General features: G+C 46.2%; 1 protein-coding gene across 2 annotated transcripts; it reads right to left on the minus strand.

The window, feature by feature from the left end:
• Positions 1–28: 28 nt before the first annotated feature.
• On the minus strand, positions 29–26,033 carry zfyve9a (zinc finger, FYVE domain containing 9a). 2 transcript variants are annotated; one of them, XM_076744849.1, is made up of 19 exons: positions 25,836–26,033; positions 19,329–19,433; positions 18,314–18,421; positions 15,531–17,011; positions 13,760–13,859; positions 12,894–13,070; positions 12,537–12,700; positions 10,961–11,069; positions 10,422–10,544; positions 8,482–8,637; positions 7,080–7,304; positions 5,237–5,319; positions 4,960–5,064; positions 4,012–4,162; positions 3,755–3,835; positions 3,037–3,199; positions 2,389–2,494; positions 1,956–2,132; positions 29–1,814 (listed from the first exon to the last, which is right to left on the minus strand). In XM_076744849.1, the coding sequence occupies exons 3-19, from the start codon at positions 18,381–18,383 to the stop codon at positions 1,653–1,655; spliced, it is 3,633 nt and encodes a 1,210-aa protein (XP_076600964.1). In that variant the 5' UTR covers positions 18,384–18,421; positions 19,329–19,433; positions 25,836–26,033; the 3' UTR covers positions 29–1,652. The 2 variants fall into 2 exon arrangements, with proteins under 2 accessions (XP_076600964.1, XP_076600962.1); XM_076744847.1 differs by having other exon boundaries at positions 10,940–11,069.
• Positions 26,034–26,072: the final 39 nt, after the last annotated feature.

The following is a 26,072-nucleotide window of genomic DNA, read 5'->3' on the forward strand; positions in this document are numbered from 1 at the left end:
CTTTTTTTTTTTTTGTTCTTTTTTTTTTAAAATCAGCTGTCTACCGTAGGACGAAAGGGTTTTCCGAGTAAGTAACACGTAATCTTATTTCACAGCGCGTCAGTCAGAGTCCATGACGGCCACTTCAGTAACACTGCCTTTAACTGGGATCTCTGGAGGCTACAGACGCAGAGTTATCGTGAAGCTGTTACGCCTACAAAAATATGTACAACAGGTCAGTGTGTTTGTCCGTGAAGTAAAGCATCTGGTAGCTGATGAGTAAAGCTTAAGAAGTGAAGCCGAAATGTGTTTTTTTTTCCTCTCTTGCTTGATGAATCGCTGCTGCAGGCACTGAGCACCACGGTGCGAAAATAAAAGAAAATCACCACACAGACGCACCTTCCAGCGGATGATCCGTAGACTTCTCTGCAGCGGATAGGAGCCTCCCTCGTTTCAGAGCGTCCGTGCTACACAGAGGCCTTTGCAGATATTAGACTTCAGTGCTTCAGGACTCCCGGCTGCCACAGTGACGCTGGAGTGACGGAGGACAAGGAGCCCGAGCAGCTGCACACAGCGTCTATGAGAAGCAGCCGCCCTCCGTGGAAGCATTCATGTTTTACTAAGTGGATTTTTTTTGACATTGAAAAAGACCCTTTGATGTCAAAGTGGAAACTGGTCTCTACAAACTGATCTGATTTCATGACAGTCTGCCTTCAGTCTGTATGGACAGGTCTCCATCAGGGGATCAAGTACTGCAGAACTGCTAAGTTTTGATTGTCACGTCTGAAAGTTCGGCCACTGAACGTGTTAAGTCCGACCCCGTCCCCCATTTTTCTCTGCGAAGCTGCTCGAGCTCAGTCAGGTTACGAGGGGAAGGCGGGTGGACGCCTTTTCTGACTCCGGCCACAAATACTCAACTGGAGGGAGATCTGGGGCCGGTGTCTTCAGACGGATTCATCCGCTGCACGAAGCTCTTTACTTCTCCACTATCTTACAGTAAGTAGGACTCTGCCGTGAATTCTGGGTAAATTAAGGCATTTCTGACCGAGCAGCCACATGCTCAGCTCCCTTCAGTGACTCAGAAAATTGAATTCAAACATTACATGGAAAGATGACTGCGTGTGGAGTTTAAATACAAAAACCTTTCAGCAGCATCAAATCTCAGCGGGCAAATGAAAGCGATGATGTCATTTTCAAGGGGTCTCGAGAAACCAGCGATGGTTTACGAGCATCCTATTAAACTTCTATCACTTTGTAGAGATCAGTAGAGAGGGTCTTTTCTGCTGATCGCCATCAAAGATGACGATTTGATTCCATGTCGTCTCAAAATAAAACATGGAAACTTTGAGGAGGGGCTTCGACTTGTTATAGGCACCGTAACGCCGCACTGGGGTCAGACGGTCACTTCCTGCTCGAGCGCCTCCAATGAAGACCAGAGATCGAAGCAGCTGTCAGGTGAGGTTCGCTGCGGGGGACGCGTGACAGACGACCCAGCTCGGAGCCTCCTCGGGCCCCTGGCGGCTTCGGGAGCGGAGCAGACGGCGGTTGGATGCATAGGTTCGACTTGAGGAATGCTACCCCGCCTGGCACGGCACAGTTTTCGGGCTCTCTTGAAGTGCAAACGGTTGGAGGGAGATGACTGGCTGTGAGATGACGTCAGAAGATGAAGACTCCTACGAGATGATCTCCAGGATGTAGAAGACCAGCTCCATGACGACTGGGCCCTCGCTCAGCTGACACGCCCCGCCGTGGATGACGGGGATCAAAGCGCTGTCCAGGTCGCTCAGGTACTGAGGCAGGAGAGGCTGGCCGTTGCTTCCTGCCAGGTAACCCACCTGCAACAAGGCACACAGGTGTTAGACGGGATCATCAGTCCTGTCAGCGTACAGGGAACCACGAGGTAAACTTTGAGAGGATCAGACCACTGTCAAAGCTTTCCCTTCAGTCCGATAAAGAAGACAATAATCTGAGTGTACCTGGTCGGAGTCCAGCGTGACCCTCAGTCCCAGTTTGGCCATCCCGTCCTCCTTCAGCAGCTTCAGGTGCGGACAGAGCGCCACGCAGAAAGCCCTCGCCACGTTCTCCGTCAGCCGGCTGTGGTCGGCCGGGTCGCTCAGGCCGTTGGGTTGATCTTCGCTCTGGAGGAAAAACACCTGAGGGGATCCCAGAAACACAAGAAAATCTTTTACTGAGCGATTCAACACAAACAGCTGCAACAGTACAAACAACACACAAGAACCAAACATCTGACGTAGATTCAACAACAGGACCAGGGTCAGAGGGTCTACACATCAATCATGCAACGTGTCAACTCTTGAACCTGAATTATTGGTGAACCGAACTTTAACACAGTGTTGGTACAAGCTGCACTGCATTCTGCTCACAGGTGTCACTCATATGTTGCCGTACCTCCGTCCAGCGGATGACTTTGCCGTTGGCTTTGAACTCGGAGCCGTGGAAGATCTTGACGCTGGTGATGGACTCCATAGACTTCCCATCGATCGGACTGATGACGCTGAGTAACCAAACACACAGCACCACAGCGCTCGATGAGCAGAGGGTTTAGAGACAGAGCAGATGTAAAGCAGAGGGAGGAGGGGGCGAGCGCGACTTCACGACTTACTGAAGAGCTAAAAACAATATTCATCAGACAACTGCTGCACACAGTTAAATACGTAACTATCAGGAATCGGGTTCACTCTGTGGTGACATGAGGGTTAAAACAGCGACTGTTCAGAATATTTTGCTAATTAAGTGATAGAGTATCTGGTGAAAAGCCTCAATTATATTTAATAGTGAAAAGTCACATTTAAATTTGCAGATCTTATCTGACTGCTGTAAAATTGATTGCGCTGGTCTGTATCTCAACGACACGTCAAACCACATCATTCCACCCCGCTAAGATGTTCCTCCAGAGGGCTTCCCCGAGCATGCATAATGAGTTTTTATAGCAAAGTAGTAAATGCGGCGGTTGGGAAGCTATCAGTTCAATTGTCCGTGACATAAACGCATCTCCTCCATCTCCTGCAGCTCCCCCCGCTCCTCCTCTCGCCTCACCCCTTGTTGAAGTTGTGGTCGTCCTCCGTCCACTGGATGTGGACCAGCTCCTGGTTCTCCTCCTGGTCGGCTTTACCGCACGTGATGGTGAAGTCCTTCATGTCCCTCAGGGCTTGCCGTAGGGAGTCCATGGTCTCAGCTGTGATCTGGATCATCACACCGTCTGAGGGTGGAGAGAAAAAGATCCATTATCCTGATCAGTGCTGAAATGAATATATTGTTATTCTTCTGATTATAATGTGTGAATCTATAAGAGGAGGACAGAGGCCTGATGGAGAGCAGGCGCCACAAAGATCAGCAGCGCAGTCTGAAGATGGACGCCCAAGATTAGTCCGTTATGATCAAAAATGTGAGGTCAGATTGACCTTCAACCACCAAAATCTAAGCAGTCAATTTTCTAGAAAATCTAATGACAGACTGTTTATAAATAACATCAGCAGATGGGGATGTCAGTGTTTTGGGTATTGGAGTGTATTATGTACTGCAATATTTCCAAGACATCCAGAAATCCCAACATGGACAAATGTTTGACAGTTGGTAAGTTCATATCTTTAAATCTTCAGCCCCCAGTTTCAGCACTAATTGTGATTTTGTGCCAGAATGGGTAAATACTCTGGTGTGTATCGAGAACCTTTGTGAGGAAGCTTCATACAAATACTCTCAAGTAATACTTGAGGATTTTTAGATCCAGCGTGTAGTTTGTTGTCACAGTTCTCACCTTCCACAATGCTGGTCTTGGCTAAGAAGCCCGACGAGGCTTTCAAAGCACCACTGAACACAAAGAAGCAGGCTCCAGTAACTGCGGAAAACACAAAGAGGAAAAAAAAATGGAACGCCGACCGAGGTGAAATTATTTTCTGGCAAACAGACAAAGAGAAATAATAACAAGTCGGGAGGAGGATTTCTCCAGGCAGCGAGCCGGACACACAAACCAGGCAGACAAGGAAGTGTGATGAATCTGTTGTGTGTTGGCACCTTTGCGAGGCTGGTGATGGATGCTGATGGCCTGCGTCTGGTAGTTCCCGTCGTCGTTTTGGACGCACACCAGGTGGGAGTCGGCGCGGTCGTTGAAGCACGCCCCCATGGCCAGCACGTGTTCGTTGGACTTGTTCATGGCCTTCATCAGCTGCAAGGACAAGTAATATCCATGTCTAATTAAGCTGCCCTTTGGGTGTGGGTGCTGAGGAGAATGGGCTTAACAGAGCCCGCCTGGTTAAGCCTAATTGCAGTGGGCTTGTGGGTAAAGTCCTCCAGTTAAATGGGATGGCGCAGAGATGACAGATTGCGAAAGAAGACGCTGACATGGTGGATATCAATAGTTGAAAGATCCCACGTATTAATTCGGCTAAATCCCCTGCCTCTGCGCCTCTTTGAAGCCGTCCTTTGCAAATCAGAAATAAAACTGAAAATCTGGAGGGCTTTAACCGCTCGCTGCGCTAAAGGCTCGCCTGCAAGCTGTTGAGAAACGGTCCCCACTTCACATTACGGGGTTCCCATCTGTTCCTGCTTCGCCAGCCAAACGCTACAACCGGCGCCACTCTCTCCGCCGTGGCTTTCTCTCTCAGCCAAATGGTGCTTCGTGCGTATCACTTCTTCTGCTTTGGACGTTCATTCACACCCTCGAGGCAGCAGCGCTACAGCGAGTCGGCAGCCCACGCCTAGTGTTCGGCCGCGGGGGCCCACACATCACCTACATGCAATGAACATGTGTGACGTTCAGGCAGCTTAACAGGCGCCTCCTCCGCTGATGTCATTAGTTTGGTGGAGGGCTTCATTTCGTCCTCTCCACGTCTATAATGTGTGATTATGCTTTGAAGCAGGGGGATGAGTTACCCGTCAGCCCATGTAACCTCATGTGACCAGCAATGGAACTGAACTGAGCCGCAGGTGTGCGAGCGAGCGGTACGTGACGTCGACACTCACCTCACTGTAACGGTTGCTGGGGATCTTAATGCTCGTCTTCCTCACCTCCATGTCCACAACCAGACCTTTGACCACCGGCAGCGTGTACTGGTAGTTACGGAAGTCCTGCAACCGGGACGGGAAAGAGATAAGCACAGTGTTACAGAAGAAGAAAAACCACAAAATAAAAACAAATCAGAGCACTTACAGGCCACACAAGTGAAATCCATATTAGAATAGATCCAACTTGAAAATAAATAATAACCCAAAGACGGGAGGAGAAAAACAAAGGTCTTACTGCGAGCAGGTTCATGATGGTGTGCCCGGTCTCTCCGAAGAGGGGCTTTCTGAAGCGAACGCTGAACAGCGGACACGGATAAACTGCAAAGTTGAAGAAACGTGGTCACAGAAAAGAATATTTTGATTTATTTACGCTCCTTGTAGCTGTACAATATTCCCTGTTTGATTTCAACATGTATTTCATCAGTCTTTTTTGTAGGTGAGGTGTTTCCAGGTTTTTATTAACTGCACAGCTTGTGTTTCCCGTGTTTTCCATCCGCTGCACTCAGAAATGCAAATGAGCTGAACACGAGACCCCACACACACACACACACACACACACACACACACACACACACACACACACACACAGCACATACAGTAAACTGTGCCTGCAGTTAGGAGAAACGCTTCTAATCCACAAGTGAAAAATAAGGCTGCTTTTTTCTCCAGCAGCCAAAGCTCCTTAGATGACTATTTTTAGCCTTATCTCAGCAAACAGCTGGAAATAAGATCTCGCCACAAACTCTCATTAGCAATAAAAAAAAAACAATCTCGGCCTCAATCTGCAGTTCAGCGGGGATCCGTACGCCGAGGAGTGCTCGACCTTCTGCCAGTCACCGCTTAAGGTGAGAGCGTAGAGAACTACACTGTTTGTGTGGTGGATTAATTTCAAAGCGATGCAAACAATTTGTGTTTAAGAGCCTCGACTGTATGTGGCTTTGTTAATGTATTCTATCCGTGCTCGCTGGAAGCGGGCAAGAGGCTTAGCAGGGCCAGGCGGCGCTCCGTGCTGGCGGGTCTGGCTGCAGGAGAAGGGGATTTGGTGGAGAGGAGGCTCTCCGATAAAACCCCTCACAAGACTTCCTGGTTCGTGTGGGAAGCTGTGAGAAACATATGAGAGCGGGCTGGTAGGATGTCTGCGGACTTCTTCTAACAACTGACATGCTAAGCTCCACAGATCAATGTGGATGTTAATATTTTACCACAAGAAACCATCAAACCATTCGAGGACACTGGAGTTCTTTTCAACACACTTAACTTGGAAACTTTGTTTACTGAAATGCTAAAAAAAAAAAAAAATGCAGCAAATCCAACACAATCTGCTAGTTAGCCTAAAATGTGAGGCCTCATCTTGCTGGTCACATCCAGCCCGACAGAGATTTGCCCCCATCGCTTCAGCTGAAGCCCAGTTAAAGCATGCACTTCCTGTTTTGGTCTCCTGCCAGCCCCGATAAACTCGCAGGTCAACAGAAACACTGAGGCACACATTATTAGTTTAGCCCGTTTTATTATTGTGCTTAGTGCAATAATACACTGCCGGACTACAAACTGCAACACAGCCCTCACAGACGTTTTACAGTTTGTGACTGTAGATCAATATTCATTTATATGACATCACATCCTTTTTAGGACTGCGAGCAGGGAGAGACTGCTGAGTGGTAGACTAATGTGACTGCCTCTGCACCAAAACGTGTCCGAGTATCGACGGCTGACTGATGTACACAAACTGGCATCAAATGCTCAGATTTGTTGTCTTGTATCAGTTTCTGAATCAGAATTTTTCAATTTGTACTTCAATATGTACGTGGAGTTCGATCAGGAGACAAAAACAGAAAGTACCGACCAGGTGAGATTATCAACTGCTGCTTCAAAGGTCAAGATCGACCTTTCACACTTGTTTTATGGGCTGATTCTGTTATCGTGTCTTTGTCTACATTGATTGTTTGCACATCTGACATTTCCTTTGTGGATGATGAAACCACATGAACTTTAAAATAACATTAAGTCACATGATCAGGTGACACTTATTCCACATCGCAAATTACCACATGGTGTGAACCCCAGTCGGCCCGACTCACATCGGTACTCTGCGCCCAGCCGCAGCATGAGGCGGATGGGGAAGACCTTGGCCCAGGGCGTTTCCCACTTCTGTATGAGGATGCCGAAGAGGTAGGGCGGGTTGGGCAGCAGCAGGTCCTGCAGCGACTGGAAGGAGGGGCTGATGTAGAGGAAGCCGCCGTGCTCTTTGCTGCCCAGGAAGCTCTGCGTGAAGAATGAGTGACTCAGGTGGCTCAGCACGTTGCCTTTAGGAGACGAGGAAGGAGGGGAGGGGACGAGAGGAGGAGAGAAGGAGAGAAGGAGGTTAGTGATACAGGAGATGTGAGGAGGAGAGGAGGCGTTGGTGAAACAGGAGAGGGGAAGGCACAGCAGGGTGGTGGGGGAGGAGGCAGGGAGAAAAGAGGTGTAATATAATAGGAGTATGGAGAGGGGAAGTATAAAAAGCAGGGAATGATGCAAAGGAGACGGGAATGAAAATGAAGAGGATGAAATGGAAGAAAAGACCAAGGATGAAAAATGAACATAAACGAGAAGCACAGGTGGAAAAAAAAGACAGAAACCAGTTCTCAGAGTTCTCACCCTCTGAAAAAGTGGGTGGATATGAAAGGCAGAGGCTTTCAGTGTATTCCTGGGATTACTGTGTGGATAAGGAGCCTTGCTTAGTCTGTATTACGTCGTACAGCCATGAATGGAAACATATCTTGCCTGCTCGCCCTGCAAACTCATATTACCCACAAAGGGTTCATGTTCCTAATTATCTGTGGGAGGGATCAGTGCCTTTACACGCCACATAACGCAATAACCGTAACGGCACGACAAAGCTCGGCGGCTCGGACTTGCTAGAGCCAGCACTTCTTCCCGAGACCTGACTGACGGCGAGTTAATCAGGAACGACACGCTGAATATGGCTCCCGTCCAACAGCCAGAAAGTGCTCCAGTGTGAGTATGAAAAAGGAAACAGCCTGAGGGGAGCGAGCCGTCAAAGTCACCAGATATTAGTCGATTCTGCTCCGCAGCATACGGAGTTAAAAACGCCAGACAAGCGAGAGTGAGGTGTCACGCCTGGAGGGAGGCGACCTGACAGCGGGACGCTAATGTTTGGACCATTTTTCATGAAAAAGGCAGAGACACAGTTAGCGGCGGTCAACAGTAACCTGGTTTCTAAATAAAGGACGGCTTGGTGCACCTGTCGTCTCTCCGGGGCAAAAAGTAGAGCTGGAACATTTCCCCCAAACATTATATGACATTACTTTTGGGTTAGCTCATTTTTAACTGGACAGCACCTGACCGAGACAGGTGGACTCACCTGTGAGCCTCAAGACAGGACTACTAATGAGCTGCTATGTCCCCCGAGAGGCACCCACGGTGGAGGTGGACTGATTTCAGTGTTCCTCCTGGTGGAGCTGTCGGTTGTGTTCTTACCACTGAGGGCCTCCTGGTAGAGCTGCACAAAGTGGGTGAAGATGTCTTTAGGGATGGTCTTCTCGTCAGGTAGACACTGGAGCAGAATGACCACCTCTGCCTGGCCGACGGCGTGCATGCCCTTAGTCGTGACGTACCAACACTTCCTGTTAACGTCTGTGGGTTGAAAGAGCAGAAAAGCAGTCAGTCACATCAGTCAGGGAGGAGGAATGACACCATGGCTATAAACATTTCATAAGCTCCTTTCAAACATGCCCACTGTAAACGTGATGTTTGTCTCACGTCTGAAGAAACATTGAGTGTCATGTCTAACGAGTTTGGACCGAGCAAAACACTTGCAGCAGTCTCAATTGACTGCCATCAGTCTTGCATAAAGGCGACACCAGCACAAACATGCTCAAAGAAAATTTAAATGCACAGAACTCAATAAATTTAGGACTCATCATCATGCATCATCTTATTTGCACAAAGAGCATTAAAATTACCTCAGTAAAAGAAAAAAACTGTGAATGAGCCCATTTGAAGTTGAGAAAATGAAGATCTCATGTCAGATCAGTCTTTAACAGTGATTTCCCCCCTTTATGATGCCCACCACACACCACCACCCTCATACAACTAAAATACTAAGAAGCTCTCTCCCTCCTCGTATTTTAAGTTTCATCCCTGCTGTGTGTGAATGAATATCCAGCATACAGCATGTGAGCTACACAGAATTAGTCCCAACTTAACGTCTTGTAATTCTATCCTTGTGCACTGTTGCTGATCGTACAATAGGCTGCAGAGTTCTCTTATAATTGATTGAATTAATCCTAAAACACAGAGCGAGAAGTGAACCGAGCATCCCTTGTGCTCACGATGGTCATTAAGTGAGTAAATTAAGGTTTCTAGAGCTAAATACGTTTTAAAATGCAGACTGTGGGAGAACATACTTCATCCCTCGGATGATTATATGTTTCAACTCATCGCCGTTCTCAGCAGTGACATCAGGAGCACGAGATGCCAAATACTATGCCAGCATTGTGACTCTTTGCTGCCATTGCTCATGTCAAGCCGAACAACCATTTATATACCAGACTCCTCTGTCCGAATGACAAAGAACCATTAATGTAACACCTGGAACCAGACACATTACTGAATCTGTGCCTGAAACACTTCTAAAACATCCACGTGCATGAAATTCAAAAATGATTTGACTACTCAATAATTCATAAGACAAAAGCTTAATCAGGCCAATTAAAATTTTACACTGTACAAATATGTATTGTACCTTTTGCTCAGATCATCATAAAATCAGTCATTTGTAAGTAGGTCCAGACACTGATTTCTGCTCCTCCTTACCAAAAGTATTCTCAGTATTGAATCATCAGTGTGTTTTATTTCTAATGTTCAAAGCGAATTGAGATACAGTATCTATAAAAATCTGACTTTTCAAGCTAATGTTCTGTCCTCGAGGCTTTCAAAGTCTTTTAAGTGTGTCTTTTCTGGAAGGGAACAGAGTGTCATTGTTCCTGTTGAGATCTAGGATTTCAATCTTGGGTCCATTTTATTGGGCTTGAGCTCTGGATCATAACCACGCCACTGAATTCACTGTAATTTATGATCCTGTTCCTTTTCTCCTCACATTCCACATTCTTAATTGGACTTTGCTTCATGGATTTTGGACATTACATGTAAATCTGTATGACTTTTTGTGGGCCAATCCTGCATGAGTTTAGAGATCATGTTTTTAAACCTCCCATGAAATGCTGTGAAACATGTTTATTCAGGGTTTTTTAAGGGTTAGTTAAGGGTTTAAACTGGGCTGCATAAAAGGTACCGTTAAAATGTGGTAGTGCCATTCCTTCTTCCTACACTGGGATTTGGAGTATTTTAAGTTTAAATCTGGAAATGATACCAACACCCTCTAAATGGTAGAAAAACCCACTGGCTGGGTAACTCACAGTTGACAAGCTTGACCATGGCGAGCAGGTTAGCGTTGAGTACGAAGACCAGGGGGTCTGGGCCTCCCTCCTCCAGCTGCTGCATGAGGACGATCTCTGAAGGCCTCTCCTCCACTGCATAGTCTGCAGGTGGGTTGCGGTGGAGCGGAAGAAGGAGAGGAGGGTGGAGGAAGGAGGAAGGAGTCGAGGTAAAGTTAGATAAACGGGAGGGAACCAAGGATGAGAGAGGGTGGAGATGTCGGAGCGAGAATCAGGGAGAAGGTGAGGACGATAAAGGAGTCACATGTGAGGTGAGAGAAGGACATAATGATCAGACCAAGTTAACAGTGAGAGACCCTCACAATTCTTTAAAACATCGTCAGTGCACTCCCACGAACAAATCCTCTCCTCCCCCCACTGGCAATGAGTGGTCGAAACATGAGCCGTGATACAAAGCACATGGAAAAACACACTTAACAAGCACAGAGACGGCAGCTGACGGAGCAATGAGGAGCAATGGTGAGGATGAGGGCAAGCACCTGTGATGTGGCCTCCCGTACCTCCTTTGACTCCGGTGGAGATGAGGATGGGAGGGAGCCCGTCCTCCGGGATCAGGCTGAGGGAGCTGCCCACGGGGCTGCCCACCGGGGCCACGGGGGTGTGGACCGCCTGGGGGTGGAGAGGAGGGGTGGGGGCGTGGCGTTAGGTGTTATAACACACAGTGAGATGTAGTCATAGACTGGCTGCATCCAAAAGGCTTTTTCATAGATACACCTGCTGCTACAGCTAAGAAACCAATCACAAACCAGTTATTTATGGGAATTTCCAGGTATAAAAATGCACCACAAGAAGAAAAATAATCAGAATTGGTGGAATTAAAAGGGATACTCCAGGAATTTAGTATTACATTTCCTTTAAACTGCATCAATGTATTTCAACAATGGAAAAAAAACAAGAAAAAAATAAGAATAAATCACTTTGTGGATGGTGGAAGAGGTCGCTCATAGCAACACATTCATAGAGAATTATGACCTGACCCTGCAGTTAGCCTCTGCAGAGCTTTACGGCATCTTTCAGCTCACTGTTTTATTTTAGGGTCCTCAACTTTACAGCTTTCAAGCTTCATCAACCCTGTCTGCAGCAGCAGCATGCAGCCGGTGAGTTAGCTACCAGCTGGTAAAAAATACTGCCGCATTTAGCAGCTTAAGAGCGCGGAGACATTTTTCTCAGGCATTGGTGGAGACCAAAAGGAGGGTAACTGTTGGACTTAGATCCAGTAGGTGGCCAGAAACACTCACACTGACTAACTGGCCAGAGAGACCAAACTATCCTGACTTCTAGCTCCTAGTACAACTGAAAGTCTCTCACAAAGACTGCATGCAAATTGATAGCATCTCTCGTTTGATGATCCCTGCCCAGTGAGCTTCTTTCAAACTCCATGCAAACACTGGGCTGTTTCAATATTTCTACTGGCCTGAACTGTTTGTTCTGTCAGTGCTGCATGTTGTCACTTTTATTTGGTGCTAAACCCTGAAAACCGTTAGAAAAGCAGAGTTACAGCCCCCGTAGTATATCAGAGGTTCACCGCTTTGCCACTGCTGCTGGTGAACTTGAACCTGACGAACCTTTGGCAGTAAATTCAAATCCACACATTACTGACTTCGGGCCGGTATGACTTTCATGGCGTCATGTGAAAGTCTGTTTTTTTACTCGAGTTCGGTCTGCATGGCATCATCGGGCCATATGAGATGAAGGCATTTAAACGCTTCAACAGTCATTCTGTTCAACAGGCCATGAATCATCCTGACGGCTGGCATTCAAGCCCAATGAATGAACAGCACGAGCACAGAAACAACTGCGCTGGGCTGTTATTTGTTGTGAGGCAAACATTAACCTGTTTTCCTTTAGGCATTTCAGTCGACTGGGACTCCTAATTCTGATTAAGCAGGAATGTTTCCTTTGAACTGTTTACTGCCTGTTCATTGCAATCCGTGACCCCGCCAGTAAATCACCAAGAATCCCACAGAAAGAGTCTTTTGTGGCTTCCTTCGGCTAACTGAGGAGTAGCTAATGTGCCCATACAAGCTAACCTAATAGCATTTGTTTTCGCGTGAATGTTTTTCGTGCCAAGCCTACCTCAGAGGATTCACAAGTGGAGGATTTGTTTGAATACGTGGAGATGGCCAGTGACTGCGAGGGGGCTGGGCTGGAGGACGGAGGTTTGGGGGACTCTGCTGCGTCTCCGTTAGGTAGAACCCCATCAGCAAACCACACCCTCCTCTGTTCCCGTGTCAGGGACCCTAAAGGTGATACACCCACATAAAATTCCATTTACTTAAACATCTTGATTGAACATACTCACACAGGCAGAACCCTTATCAGGACCAGCAAAAAAACAACTTTAAAGTACTTTAAAGCAATGGGGACAGAATGTCATGCAAAAGGTGAAAAATAAAGTGCTAAGAGCATTTTTATTCTCGGTAAAGGTTGTACCCTCGTTGCCAGGCTGTTTCAGGACTCCCACGGGCACCATGACAGTAGGAGGGGGGGAGCTGAGCACCCCAGAGGCCTGGGCCTGCTGCAGAGGGGGGATGGTGGAGCAGTACTCCGCTGGGTTGTTGGGGTTTGGACTCTGGTTGCTTGCAGTGGCCGGCGTCTCCCATGATTGAGCTGACAGACACAGAATACGTCATGAGTGTAAGTTAGGAAAAATGTGTCTGTGTGGTCAACGACTATACAGCCTGAAGAAAAGAAGCAGGGAAAATGTCTTTTAAGCAATCCATCATGGAACTCCTACACACTGTTACATCTCCTGCGATGAACAGACTTTCTTCACAGGAGAAATTTTGAACTGTCGCAGCATCACAAGCACAGCTGTAGCTAATTTCCTTAATGAGGGCTCTGTTGCAATAAGTGGCCCAGTAAGCCACTCTAGCGAGCCAGCAGGCACGCCTAAATGAAATGCAACCATAATTAATGTTACTAATTGCACCTGTGCTTTACCTGCTACAACATGTCAAAATATCTGCTGTGAAAAAGGCCTATTTATACAATAGCTGTGCTTCATTACCATACTCCACCTCATACTCACTGCTGTAAAGAAAGAGTGTTGAACAAGTCATACTGTAGGTTCAGCTTTACCATAGTTCAAATGAAGCTTACAACGACCCATTTCAAGTGTTCCTTTGTTGACCATTATATTAAACCTGTCCTCAAACCTTTGCTTTCTCTTCATCTAATTGGCTTAAGTCCTTTCTAATGGAGCAGCATCCTCAGTTGCATTTATATATGCCAAGCGCAGACATAAATGCAACGTCTAAGCTGCGAAGAACTAGCTTTCTCCATGCAGTGATGCTCACCACTCGTCAGAGCAGAGTGACAGGTGACGCAGACGCGAGCCTCCTTCCTGTCCATGTACACGAGCCTGCACTTCAGGCTGCAGCACGTCGCGCAGAACACCTTCAAAACACACAGCCACAGAGGAAGGAAAGGCATTATTCGTACCGCATGCCAACAAAGGATGAGCACACTGGATCAAAAACATTTCTCCTAATGATTTTACGTTAACTGTGAAGATCTTTAAAGGTGAAGAATTGAAAAAAAGGTTGTGATGAAGTGTGCAGCAAATGTACCATTTTATGGATATTGATTTCATGTACTTTGCCAGCACTTCAACGAGCTGCAGCTGTGTACAGGGCACTTTGCTTTCAATGGATTAGCACCTCCTTGCACATCATTATCCACTAACATGTATTTAGTGGGATATTAGACAGAGGGTGGAGGATCCTTTTAATTCAGAGCCTCACAGCGTCATTATACACTGGTTTGTGGATCTACCAGTCTGGTGGTGGATGTACTGAGGATCCTGCTGTGTCTGTTGTTTGCGGCCCCGGTGCCAGTGTCAGTATTGCTGCAGTGCCAGCTCCTCCCTGCTCAAGTGGCAGAGAGTGTGTTTGTTTACCACCATGGGAAATTAAGTAGCAGTCCGGTGATTTTCCAGTGCGGTGTCAGCGACCACATCTTCACTTTAAAGCACTGTGCGGACACCCCGCTGCATGTGTGGGTGGCCGTAATGCTCGAAAGCTACCTGCACACCCAGAGTTTATCTGCACAGAGAGGACTGAAAAAGAAACTCATCTATCAGAGCACTTAATTTAATTTACCTCCTTACTCCACAGACTCCAGCAAAGCTTTTGGTAATCAATTAATTGCTGAGTCATAATTCATTTTTCAAGCAAAAATGTCAAAAATGTTCTCATTCTAGCCTCTCAGTTGTGAGGATTTCTTGCTTTTCTTTGTCTGATCTCACAGTAAACTGAACGTCTTTTGGCTTTTGAAATGTTGGTTGGAGAAAACAAGCGATTTCACTCTGAGGTTGTGATTTTTCACAATTTTCTGACATTTTACAGATAAAGCAATTAAATAATGTGAAGATTAATCGATAATGAAAATAACGTAAGAAACACAGGATGAAGGTATGAGCTACGTCTCTAAAACACAAATCTAATGGATAAACGTAAAGACAAGAGACCTCCGTTCTGTCATGCACATCATATGACTAGAGGTTGCTCCTATGTGATGTTTGCTGAATTCCAGTTGTTTTCTGCTGACGTGCTTTGCAAGTTTAGTGCTCCTAAACCTGTCTTGAAAGGCCACCCCCCCCAGGAGAGGTGAACATTTTGGAGAAGAGGCAAGTGAGAAAAAGCAATAATGATAACAGCATGGTGAGTTTTTCCTGTAACATACTCCAAATACAATACATCTCACAGATGTGCCGCATCTTGGTCTATTAGTCTATACGGGCCAGTAGATAGAGAGAAAACGTGTCCCTTCCTCTGCCTGATTGATTTCTCTTCATGTTCATGTTGTTCCTTTCATTCTGAGGGGCTGAACCTAAAAAAATAGCATCTTTTGTTGATGTTTCAGACACTAGAAAATGATTTCTGTTCAATCATTCCAGAGACAGCATTTTGCCTAAATTTGGTCAATTATTACGGGATTTTAAATATAACACCAATAAATAACCACACAAAGGATTTGGCTGAGAAATGCCTGGCACATTGCTATAATCATTCTTTTTGTGTTACAGTGATTTTTAGCTTAGATTTCCAGCTCGAGCACTCCACTGACCTTGCCACAGGCCCTGCAGTGGTGCCTCCTCTTGGTGAAGGTGAACTTGACATCACATTTCATACAGACGGGGGCCTGGGAGTCAGGTACCCACACAGGGGCAACCTCCCCCAGCGAGCTGGCAGCTTTCCTGCACAGAGCGCCCTGCTGGCCTGCCTGGAGGTCATTGTCTGGGCTCTCCGAGGGCATCAAGAGAGGAGAGTGGACTACGCCGTCTCCGTTCACCCCGACTGCACTCTGATCAGTCCCGCTGAGCGTAGTTTCGGAGGGCGTGCCTCTCCGACTCTGATTCTCCTGGTTTTTATTTTTGCTGATGGCGGCCTGCCCGAGCTGATTTTGGACCTGGCCTGACAGTGGCTGTGGGATCTGGAGCTTCAGGCTGACCGGCTGCTTTGGTCTTGCCCCTCCATAGGGGACGCTGACCGGCTGCAGCCGATTGTTGAGTTTTGGTTGGATGATACCTGACCCCACTGCTCCTCCATCACCGTTCTCCTGCTTACTTTCCTCCATTTCTTTCTCCTCAGTGACAGAGTCCTCTTTAGAGGGAACAGGAGAGGGAGAAAAACCCTCCTCCTCCTCCTCCTTCTCTTCTGTCTCCTTAAGCTTGGAATGGCTACTGCTGTCCTGTTCCAAACCATTGGGAAGGCTTGTTATTCTGAGGTGTTGGTCTATCTGTCCTTCTGGACCAAATCTCTTCTCCTCCTCCACTCCAACCCTGTCAAGGAGAGACACACCATTCTCCTCCACCTCACAGCCAGCCTGAATGTCTCTCCCCCTGATCAGGAGACTTTCTATCTGCTCCTCCTTTGAGTTTGCAGTTTGTTTTTCTTGACGACTGTCCTGAAAAACAGCGGTGATGACCTCCTCTTCCTCACCTTCTCCATTTTGTGTTCCTGTTCCCACATTTGGATGAGTTTTGGGAGACAGAGTTTCTTCCTGTCCTAATCCAACGTCAAAGGTGAAGTGAGTGTGATTGACAGCGGAGCCTTCTCCTCCTCCTCCTCCTCCTCCTCCTCCTGCTGAAGCAGCTCTCTCCTCCTGGTGAGGTTGAGCCTCCTGATCAGAAGCGATGGGCTGGTTATCTGGAAGAGAACTTATCTCCTTGCTGAGCCCATCTAGCTGTGGGCTTGCAGGGCTGGCGGGGCAGCCGTTCTCCACAGCAGTGCAGGCCGTCACAGGGGGCGGCGAGAGGTCGTCTGTGCCCACCAGTTTGCCGATGTTGGGCTGGGGGAGGGGTGGGCTGTGAACGTCTGCCGGCCTCTCCTCTACCCAGGATGGAGGTTCAGGACCGGGGTGTCTTTTAGGGTCGGCCCCTGGGGAGGCGCTGGAGGTGGAGTCGGGGAGGGTCTTGAAGGGCAGCGGACTCTCCCGGGGGCTGAGATCTGTGTGGGCCAGGGCGGGGTTCAGAGAGAGCAGGTGGGCTGGCGGGGCCAGGATCTGGGTCCACTTGGCATCTGAGAGAATGGGATTGTCTGTCTCATCTGGCAAAAGAAGAAGAGGGAAAAACACAATTCTGTATTTATCATAACGCCTTTAGTCTTTATATGATGAGTTATCAACTGAGCCAATAGTGGCTTTGCTGCAACACATACAGTTTGATCTCTACTTTGAATAAATCACCTCTCAGCCTCATTTTCTGCATAGCTTGCAGGTTTCGGGTCACATTGAAGATATGAAACAGAGAATAAGAAGAAGTGGCTACCAGCAAAGAGATCATGACCCTCTAACAGCATGACAGGAAGCCTAAAATGAAGCGCCACAGAGAGCTAACACAAAGATACACACTCCCAGGTGATCGAAAGAGCTAAAAATGGGAGGAACAAACCAGGGGACAAATTGAGAAATGAGGTTGGCATGGAGTGGGAAATTAGTGTGTGGATGGACTGGGAAATTCTGAGAAAGTGGGCCAAACGGCTCGGTCACCCCTGGGAGCCATCAGTCAAGCTGACACATGAATGCTGTGTAATACGAGTGGAGATTCTTATAATATTTATTCAAAACGACATTCTCACACAGCCGTGGCAGCTACTGTACGGTGCTCCTCCCTCCACTGGAATTCATGCTAAGCTGTTTTAGTATGTGCTGCGCTGGGTTCAACCACACACACACACACACACACACACACACACACACACACACACACTCACACAGAGTTAATCTGCCAAGCTGGATCTCTGGCAGAGGACACACAGATAATCACTCACAGCCAAAACACACACAGAGCTCACAGTACCATCAAAATATGCTGTGTGTGGAGGAGCGGCATTTTTCTGGAGGTCATCTGACATAAATCCAGAAAAAGAGCAGTCTTTCCTCTATTACGCGCAGACTGTTTGTGCTAGAGTCTGCAGATGCACAGCTCAGTAATGCAGTGTTTACTTTACAATCACCATAAATAAACTCAGTGGAACCACGGCTGCGAAGCGGCCCTAACACAATTTCTTACCTTAATGTGAGCATTAAGTGTGAAGTAAAAAAAGACAACGCTCGTCTTGCACCAAAAACACAGTTTCACACGAGCTCCAGGGAAATGGATAATCCAATTAGTCCTATTCCCTCTCTGCACACCCTCAATCACCACCTGTAAATGTTACTCAAACTCACTGGGCGGTAGCCGATTGTCTGACACCTTGATGATTTACTCCTGGGTTACATAACTGAATCCTAACCACAACACAACTCCACTAAAACTTGTCCCACAGCTGCACCTCGTCTCACCCGTCTTCTCTCAAGCACAATGACTCACGGTTTGTCCCTGTCTCGTCTCTAAGGCGGCAGCTCACCTTCGTTCTGCTCAAACTCGTCCAGCACCTTGTCCAGGTTGAAGGCCTCGGCCTGGAAGTAATTCTCCATGGGTCAGGAAGCTCCACCCTGCCAACGGCCGCGTGAACCTAGAAGCAGGATGAGCATGTCCTTAATACCCAGTCCATTATATTTCCAAACTATGGCAGCCTGAACTATGTCTCCTTTTCCTATCTTTGTCCTCTGCTCACTGTAATATAATTTGTTGAAGAAGAAATATCCCCTCTGACTCTCCTTCGCTCTTACTTCTCATTTCCCTCCCATGCAGTCGTCTCTTTTGTGTTCACTCGAGGGTCACAGAGATAATGAAAGGGAAGCACGGGTACGAGTAAGATGGGTCGAAAAGTCAAATTCTCTACATACTAAGGAAAGGTGTTTCTGTGCTTCTTAAGCTTTACTCCTTAAGCTGAAAATGTACAGGACCATCCTTTACAAAAAGAGATTGTGTCATTCAAAAATTTGCTTCAGCAAAATTTAATAGGTAAATGATTACTTTCATTATTACCAATTAATCACTTGGTCAGTGAGAAATGCTCGAAAAGGTTTTCTAAAGTTCAAAGTTAATTCTTTCTTTGGCTCACTAACAGTTAAAAACCTCAAATATTCAATTCACAGAGTTTCCAACTAGAGAAAAAGAGCAAATCTTCACATTTAAGAGGCTGGATGTATAGTCAGTATAGAATATTTGGCCTGTACATGTTATTGTACACACTTTTTCATATTCTCTTGGCTCTTATACTGACAGCTGTTGACATTTCTAAGTGTGAGACTCCTGAAGACAGCATTAAGGTCGTATCATAAGCTAAATTTACAACTCAACTTTATACTCTGTACATCTGTGTAAAGCCAATCATCCGGGGCCGGCTTGCTCTGTAGGTCATCCAGGCATTGTGAACTTTATCGTGATGAGTTGTGTCTTTCATAACTTGGAAATGGTCAAAGTTCTGGATGTACTTTTAGCCTTGATCTAATGCTCCTCTCTCCATCAGTACTCACCTGCACAGAGGTCCTCCTCAGCGGTCCCAGGCGGTGTTTATTTCTCAGCGGGTTTCCCTCTCAGTTCTCTCTTCACCCAGTCTGGCAAGCGCCCAGCGCCCACACCTTAGACATAAAAGGGAAACACCATTCAGTAAAGAGCAGCAGCTGAACCTGTGTGGCAAAGCATGCTGCTGTTTTCACTGGGAGGTGACACAATGAGTATGATTACAGCACAAAACCGTGAGCTTCCCACATGCTCGCAGGACATGAACTTTAGATTACTGAAAAGCAAAGACAGCTCAGTGCTGCAGAGAAGATTCACACCCAAGGTCAAGGTCTCCACCCATCACGCTGATGATGAATCAGAACAAAATCTTCTCTGAGTGTGGGACACGAGTTCATGAACGACACCTTCGACTGATAATGCACTACAACATCTATCTCATCGTATGTATTGCACATTGTTCTACATCGTGAGCCATTATCCATCCAAGAGCGACAAGGCAATCAGAGGCATGAATGGAAAACAGCTGAAGCCTGAATCACTGCACACTAAACCTGCCCAGTCTGTCCTTGCTGATGAGGAGACCTTGGAGTGATGATGTGATGGTGTGGGGCATGAGGAGGCGTGTCTATGTGTGATATGTGTGTGTGTGTGTGTGTGTATGGCTGCAAATGAGTAACAGCCAGGCTGAACTTCAGGGTCATTCTCATAAGGACAAGAGCGACCAGGGATTACACCAGAGACCAGATATTCCGCAGAGCGAAGGCCTCGGAGAAAGGAGCAGAGTCAACACATTTTCCGCTTAGTTTAAGGTGCAAGCATGGGCACGATGTCAGCACAAAGCAGCGAAGGCACAGGACAGGAGTGTGTACACATGTAGCGTGTGCCGTGGGTCAAAGCATTCCTGCCACACCAGGAACGAGGCTGAGGGAGAGCGCTGCCACCCGAGCCAAAAAAATGAACCGCACAGACTACGAAAAGGCTTCTTTGAATTAATAAAATCCACAAAATGAATAATCCATCAGTGAATGAAACAAAGAAATGGTGATTTAATTGGAGCATGTGACAAACCTTAAGGCAAGCGCAGCCCAGACGGAGCATGATGGCTCAGTTTAGACATAACACTCACCTCGTGACGTCAACGCTCAATCAATACAAGAATCAACACTACTTATGTCATATAGCAGGTAACAATTATTTAATCCATTATCACTTCATGAAACCTTTATTGCTCTACTCATTACTGCATAAACAGACTGACACAGGACCAAATCAAAACTGCAGGCATTGATGACATGATGTGGTGAAGCATGACCACTTCTGTCCAGTGTTGGGTGAGTCCCATGGACACTGCCTCAGCAGGACACAGCATTAAAACTTCCAGGTGTTTTTAAAGTCGCCAGACAAAAACAAAAAAAAATGTGTGTGTGAGGTGATCCAGTTTGGTTAGAGTAAATTACTTTCACATCACCTGAACCAACAGCTCAATGGGAACAGCTTCTCAGCCCCAGAGTTTAACCTCGTCCAACCTTTGAGTCCAGCAGAGAGGTTTTCCTCTCCGCTGATTGAAAGGCTTCATAAATGGTCTCGCACCGAAAGAGCCTGAAAAGCTCCAGCGGAGTGTGGGACAGCGTACACAAAAACACACCCAAACATGAAGAAACACACACAGACAGACACACGCGCCTCCGTGAGGACAGGAGCCCGTCCCTGATTAAGATTTAATTACTCTGCAGAGGCATTAAATAATGCATCTTTAGTCAAAGTGCGTGACGGAGTTGTATTTTTAGACATGTAAACTTGGGGAGATGCTTTAAAAGAGACATATGTGCATGAGAGTGTGTCATTCGGAGAGCCTGTTGGACTGAAGGAAAATGGTCCTGCAGCTACGCGAGCTTAAGGAAATGTGTATCAAAAAAGAAACTATCATCTTACTTTTCATCAGGTCAAAACTTCAATGTGTTGAATCAGTCCCCTCATCCTCAGGTGTATTTTGCGTTTAGCACTAATTAGCCTGCTGTTAGCATGCTTGCACTCTAAACTTTGGTGATGAGCATGGTCAGCGTTATACCTTAATACCATCAGCATGTCATTACTTTGTTGATTGAGAAATTGTTTGGCGGATAAAATGTCACAAAATAATCCAACAGCTGGGGATCTAAAGATATTCTCCATCTCTCTCTATTCTATTTTTAAATACAAGCAAACAGTTGATCCCCAGTCACTACAGCCATGCTCCAGCCTCCAGTCTGAGCCAGACATGCTAATAATGAAATGGCCTAACGGACTACTAACACGATAAACTATGCCTGACTGGACATCCCGGCATGGCAGCAAAATGAAATAAGACAAGGGCATAAACAGTGAGGACGCTGGGACAAACTAGAACACTGAGACAGTTCATTAAGTCCTCGCTGTCAGAACAGGACTGTGTTTCCTGGACTGTTTCCTGTGAGGGAGGCTGCATTCACTTCCTCAACAATCAGGTGGAATTCCCTTACAATCATTAATTACGTAACATCTACAGAAAATTACGAATTTTTGCATCTGGTTCAGTTGAATAATTGAATATTTTTGGATGTTTTCTTTGAAGAGTTCCTGGTTTCTTGTTTCCTTTGATTTCTAATCATTTTCTTACTTCTTGTATGAGGATGGTGTTTTCAATTACGCTCACACACCACCGCCCGGTGTTCTATCACATTTTGGCAACGGGCCATTTTCACATCATACATTTTGATCAGTCGCAGCAAGGAAATGACGGGTGTAATATCCTTAGTAATGGCATAACAGCATTTGAGTGCACCATTTCCAGGACTCTGGGAGTACACAGCTGCCTCCCTGCCCTGGGTCCCTTAAATAGCCGTCATTAATGTTAACAATTCCACCTGTGCTTCTCTGTCTGTGACCAGCGAAAACATCTCCAACATGTATGGAGCCATTCAGGAATAAAACGATCTTAAATGCAGCCAAATTCAGAGGGGCCTGAGAGTTCTTCTTCAAATTAAGAATAAATGTCCTACATAAATGTTCCTAAGTGTTCAGGCTTGGTATTTAAGAGTTTAAATATTTTGTGCTCTCTTAAGTATTTAAGAGGAAGTATCATAACCCGGTGGAGCGCTGCCAGCTGATGGCATCCAAACACAAAGTCCACACACTTAGCAGCAAAAACAAGATGCAAATATAAGACGGAAACTGGGAGACGAACAACTTCAGGTCATCAAGTTCCTGCTTAAGCTTAACATTTATCTTTTCATTTAACGATCTGCGCCATTTTATTCAATAAAAACACTACATGTGTGACTGAACAAGCTCAACTCAAAGTCCACTTTGTCTTATCTTTCAATCGCATTTCACAGCCTTAATCAGCGAATGGAAACGGGATGGGGCGTTTTGACATGGTGAAGACCATGTGATGAGGCTGGAAGCAAACAGCTAGAAACTGGGACTTAGGTTAAGATTACTTTGTCACACATGCTTTTCACGCTCAAAACTACTTCATTTTACACAAATGATATCGCAGCTGACGTTTCTGACATTGTCAGCACAGCAGCAGTGAGCATCATGGGCAAATACGCCTTAAAATAAGATCAGTCCTTGCTTGCTTCAACACATTGAAGGGTATGTGGAGGAGTCTTTCAGAGGGATTAATCACATCAAGCTGTGAATGAAACTACAATGAATGGTGTGATGTAGCCCTCATGCATCACCTTTGGAAGCCTACTATTGGCTGATTTGGTGTATCAGGGAGGGTGTTTGGGTCGACATCACTGTACTCTGACAACACTTTTATGAAGTGTTCCTGAGCCCGTGTATCAATATATTTTGTACCATTTTCAATTGATTATATGACAGAAAGGATTAGCAAATGATCACATTCTGTTTCATTTACATTTTTCACAGCATCTTAACTTTTTCGGACTATGGGTTGGAAAACAGAGCATTTGGGAAACATGCTCATTACTGTTTGTGTCATGAGAGCACGCATGGCACAAAAATAATGGTGGACTACCAGTTTGTTTACATTTGGTTAGCGCTGACGTTGTCTTTTAGCACCTTTATGCTAAGAACTTTTTCACTTCAAGTTTTGGACTGACCGACTCAAACTTCACTGCGTGGAACATGAAGGAGGAAAAGCTTATTTTTCCTAGTGTGGTCAGACAACACAAGCAAACTGAAGACATCAACAAGGGCCCTTTTTAAACATTTTATAAACTAAATGATTCATCAATTCATTGATAAAATAACCAGCAGATTAATCTGGAATGAAAATAATTGTTAGTTGCGGCATTTTAGTCAAATAAAACAAACAACCTGAATTTTCTTGGGCTCTGGGAAATTACAAATGTTCCACTGCTTTCTGAGACTTTTCAGACAAAACGTTTAGTCAAGAGGAGACAAAAAAGACATGAAAAGTGACTTACATTTAAAACAGCTGTGTGGCCCACTGGGGGTTTTGGATGAGGAGAAATCCTCATTATCTGTGAGTTCTCTTTATGGACGGGCGAAGTTTCTGCACTGTTCCTTTTCTTTCTGATGCTTCCGAGGGCTGCGAGCTCACATCCTGATAAACACCATTTTTAGATCCGCACCGCCGTGCCGCAGACGCCGTCGACTCAGGATGAACACGGGAAACCTCAAATGATCACTTCCTCTCTTTAAGAATGGACTGACATCACTTTCTAACAACATGATCGCATGACTGAATGACACATTATTGTGTAATGTTCAACGCCCTGACTGCGAGTACACTGGGAGTTTTCCTACATCCTCCACTGAGTATTTTTATGGTAATTTCCAAGTACTGCGAGAGATCTACGAAATAAAAGCAAACCATATAAAAGAAAATCACGCCACAGGTTTGTATCCTCCAAAAGGCCACACTTCCTCAAAAAAACAGATAATTTCTTTGACAAGAGGTTGAAAAGGTAAATCTGTTGAGATTTGAAGAAGGAAAGGTAAAGAGGAGCGTAGCTGTCCTCCTCTTACAAAGAGCTGCTCTGCTTCAAAGCAAGTGTCAAAAGCTATTATGATCTTCTTTCCTCCCTTATGTTTTGATCTACATTTAACCACCACGAGACAGGAAAAAAAAAAAAAGCAAACGGAGACAGGCTGCTGGGCTGCCATCCGGGAGAGACTAATACTTTCTGAAAGCATACAGTAACCTACATCAGGGAAGTCTCTGCACACATGAGAGCCCGTCTTTGCATGGAAGCCTGCTGGATCACTCGACTCAATCAAACCCCCTGGGTTTTAATACCACTTGAAGATGTAGTAAGATATCATATTCTCCTGCTACAGGTAAAAAAAAAAAACCTGATCACATGTCCTGTATGTGTTTCACATCCAGCATGTACAATCAGATGAAGCTGGAGAGATGCCAAGTAAGACCAAACAAGAAAATGATGTGATGAAGTCTTCATGGTCACTGGTTTGAGGTGAACATACTTTATTATCATCTGATCTGGATCCCTCTTCAGTGACACACTCAGATTCCTCTCTGGTGATGACTATTCAAGCTGGCACTGGGATGGGCCCACCGCTTCACAAATCCACCTCCAGAGCTTGACTAAGGCCCTGAGACCAAAGGATGAGGTCAACGCAGAAGACATGCCACCAGCCAACCTCCCCAGACCAACTCTCAAAGGCAGACAGATGACCATTAGCTTGGATTATGCAACCATAAGTGGCACTGTGGCTGTGCCTGCTGCCTGCAGGCCAAACACAGGCTCAGATGGTAAATATTATTCACAGGTAGCCTGGGCAAACAAATGGAAAACTGCCCCTTGTTATCAAATGCAGGGGGTTAAACCTGAACAGCTAAAGAAAATCAAAAACAGTGTGCAGCAGAACTTGGGCAGTATTAGCTGCTAGCTGAATTCAACGTCCACACCAAAACGAGCCAGAGGCCCACGAGTAAGTTTGCAAAACAGTTATGTCCAAGTAGACTGAACAACACGGTAAATATTTCAAATATGGAGGCTAAATAATACAGCTGTGTGGCAGCATGCTGTACCAGGGGGAATGGAGTAGCTAGTGTTTGCTCCAACGGTTCAGCGGGTAGTCGTGCGCCGAGTGACGGCAGCGACTCGCTGCTCTGACGGACAGTCGCACCGCCGCTGACTCGGTGGGCGTTTGTAGCCAACGGCCAGTTTTAGCGGTGATGCGGGAATTTAAAAGCTTCCCTCCGGAGGTTAACTCAGTCCGTTTGTCATCGTCACGGACAATATTTCGCCTCCCGCCGCACTGCTGGCGTTTTTTTTAGTGAATGTGAAGCTACGGCTCGTAGTGCGAAGGGGAACGTTAACGTGTTGTGTAACGTTAATTGACGTAAAATAGTGTTACCGTAACAGCACCTTGTCGGTGTTCCTGGCCGTTAAGCTAGCTAAACAGACCGTAAAATACCACAACACCCATCCACGCTGACTTCGCCTTAGTTAACACTTGCCGTTGCAATGGCGGGTTGTAACGCTGGAGCGGCAACAGACCTGTGAAATGTCAGGAAAACAAATTCAGTTACTTACCGGAGGCATCCTCATCTTTACGTCGAGTCCCGCGGAGCCCCCCCGTCACTGTCCGTCATACCTAATCGCCTTTGAAAGCTATTTTCGGGTATCCTCGTGTCGACCCTCCGCTGCCTGCTCAACTCAAACAGCCCAAGTCGGAAAGTACAGCCTGTAGTCTACCGTAGTTGTGCGACACCACTCAAGGATCCCTCCCCCAAGGTTTAATATTGGGAAAATAAGGAGCAACGTCAAGTC

The sequence above is a fragment of the Chaetodon auriga genome, chromosome 12 (assembly GCF_051107435.1).
Source record: "Chaetodon auriga isolate fChaAug3 chromosome 12, fChaAug3.hap1, whole genome shotgun sequence".
In the NCBI taxonomy this organism is placed as follows: domain Eukaryota; kingdom Metazoa; phylum Chordata; class Actinopteri; order Chaetodontiformes; family Chaetodontidae; genus Chaetodon; species Chaetodon auriga.

What these genes read in the sequence shown, in the direction of transcription:
- zfyve9a (XM_076744847.1), bottom strand. Translation starts at nt 18,383, where the DNA reads ATGGAGAATTACTTCCAGGCCGAGGCCTTCAACCTGGACAAGGTGCTG. An exon ending in CCAGCAACCGTTACAGTGAG is followed by an intron (nt 4,163 to 4,959) that starts GTGAGTGTCGAC and finishes TTGTCCTTGCAG; the next exon opens with CTGATGAAGGCCATGAACAA. An exon ending in CAAGACCAGCATTGTGGAAG is followed by an intron (nt 3,200 to 3,754) that starts GTGAGAACTGTG and finishes CTCCACCCTCAG; the next exon opens with ACGGTGTGATGATCCAGATC.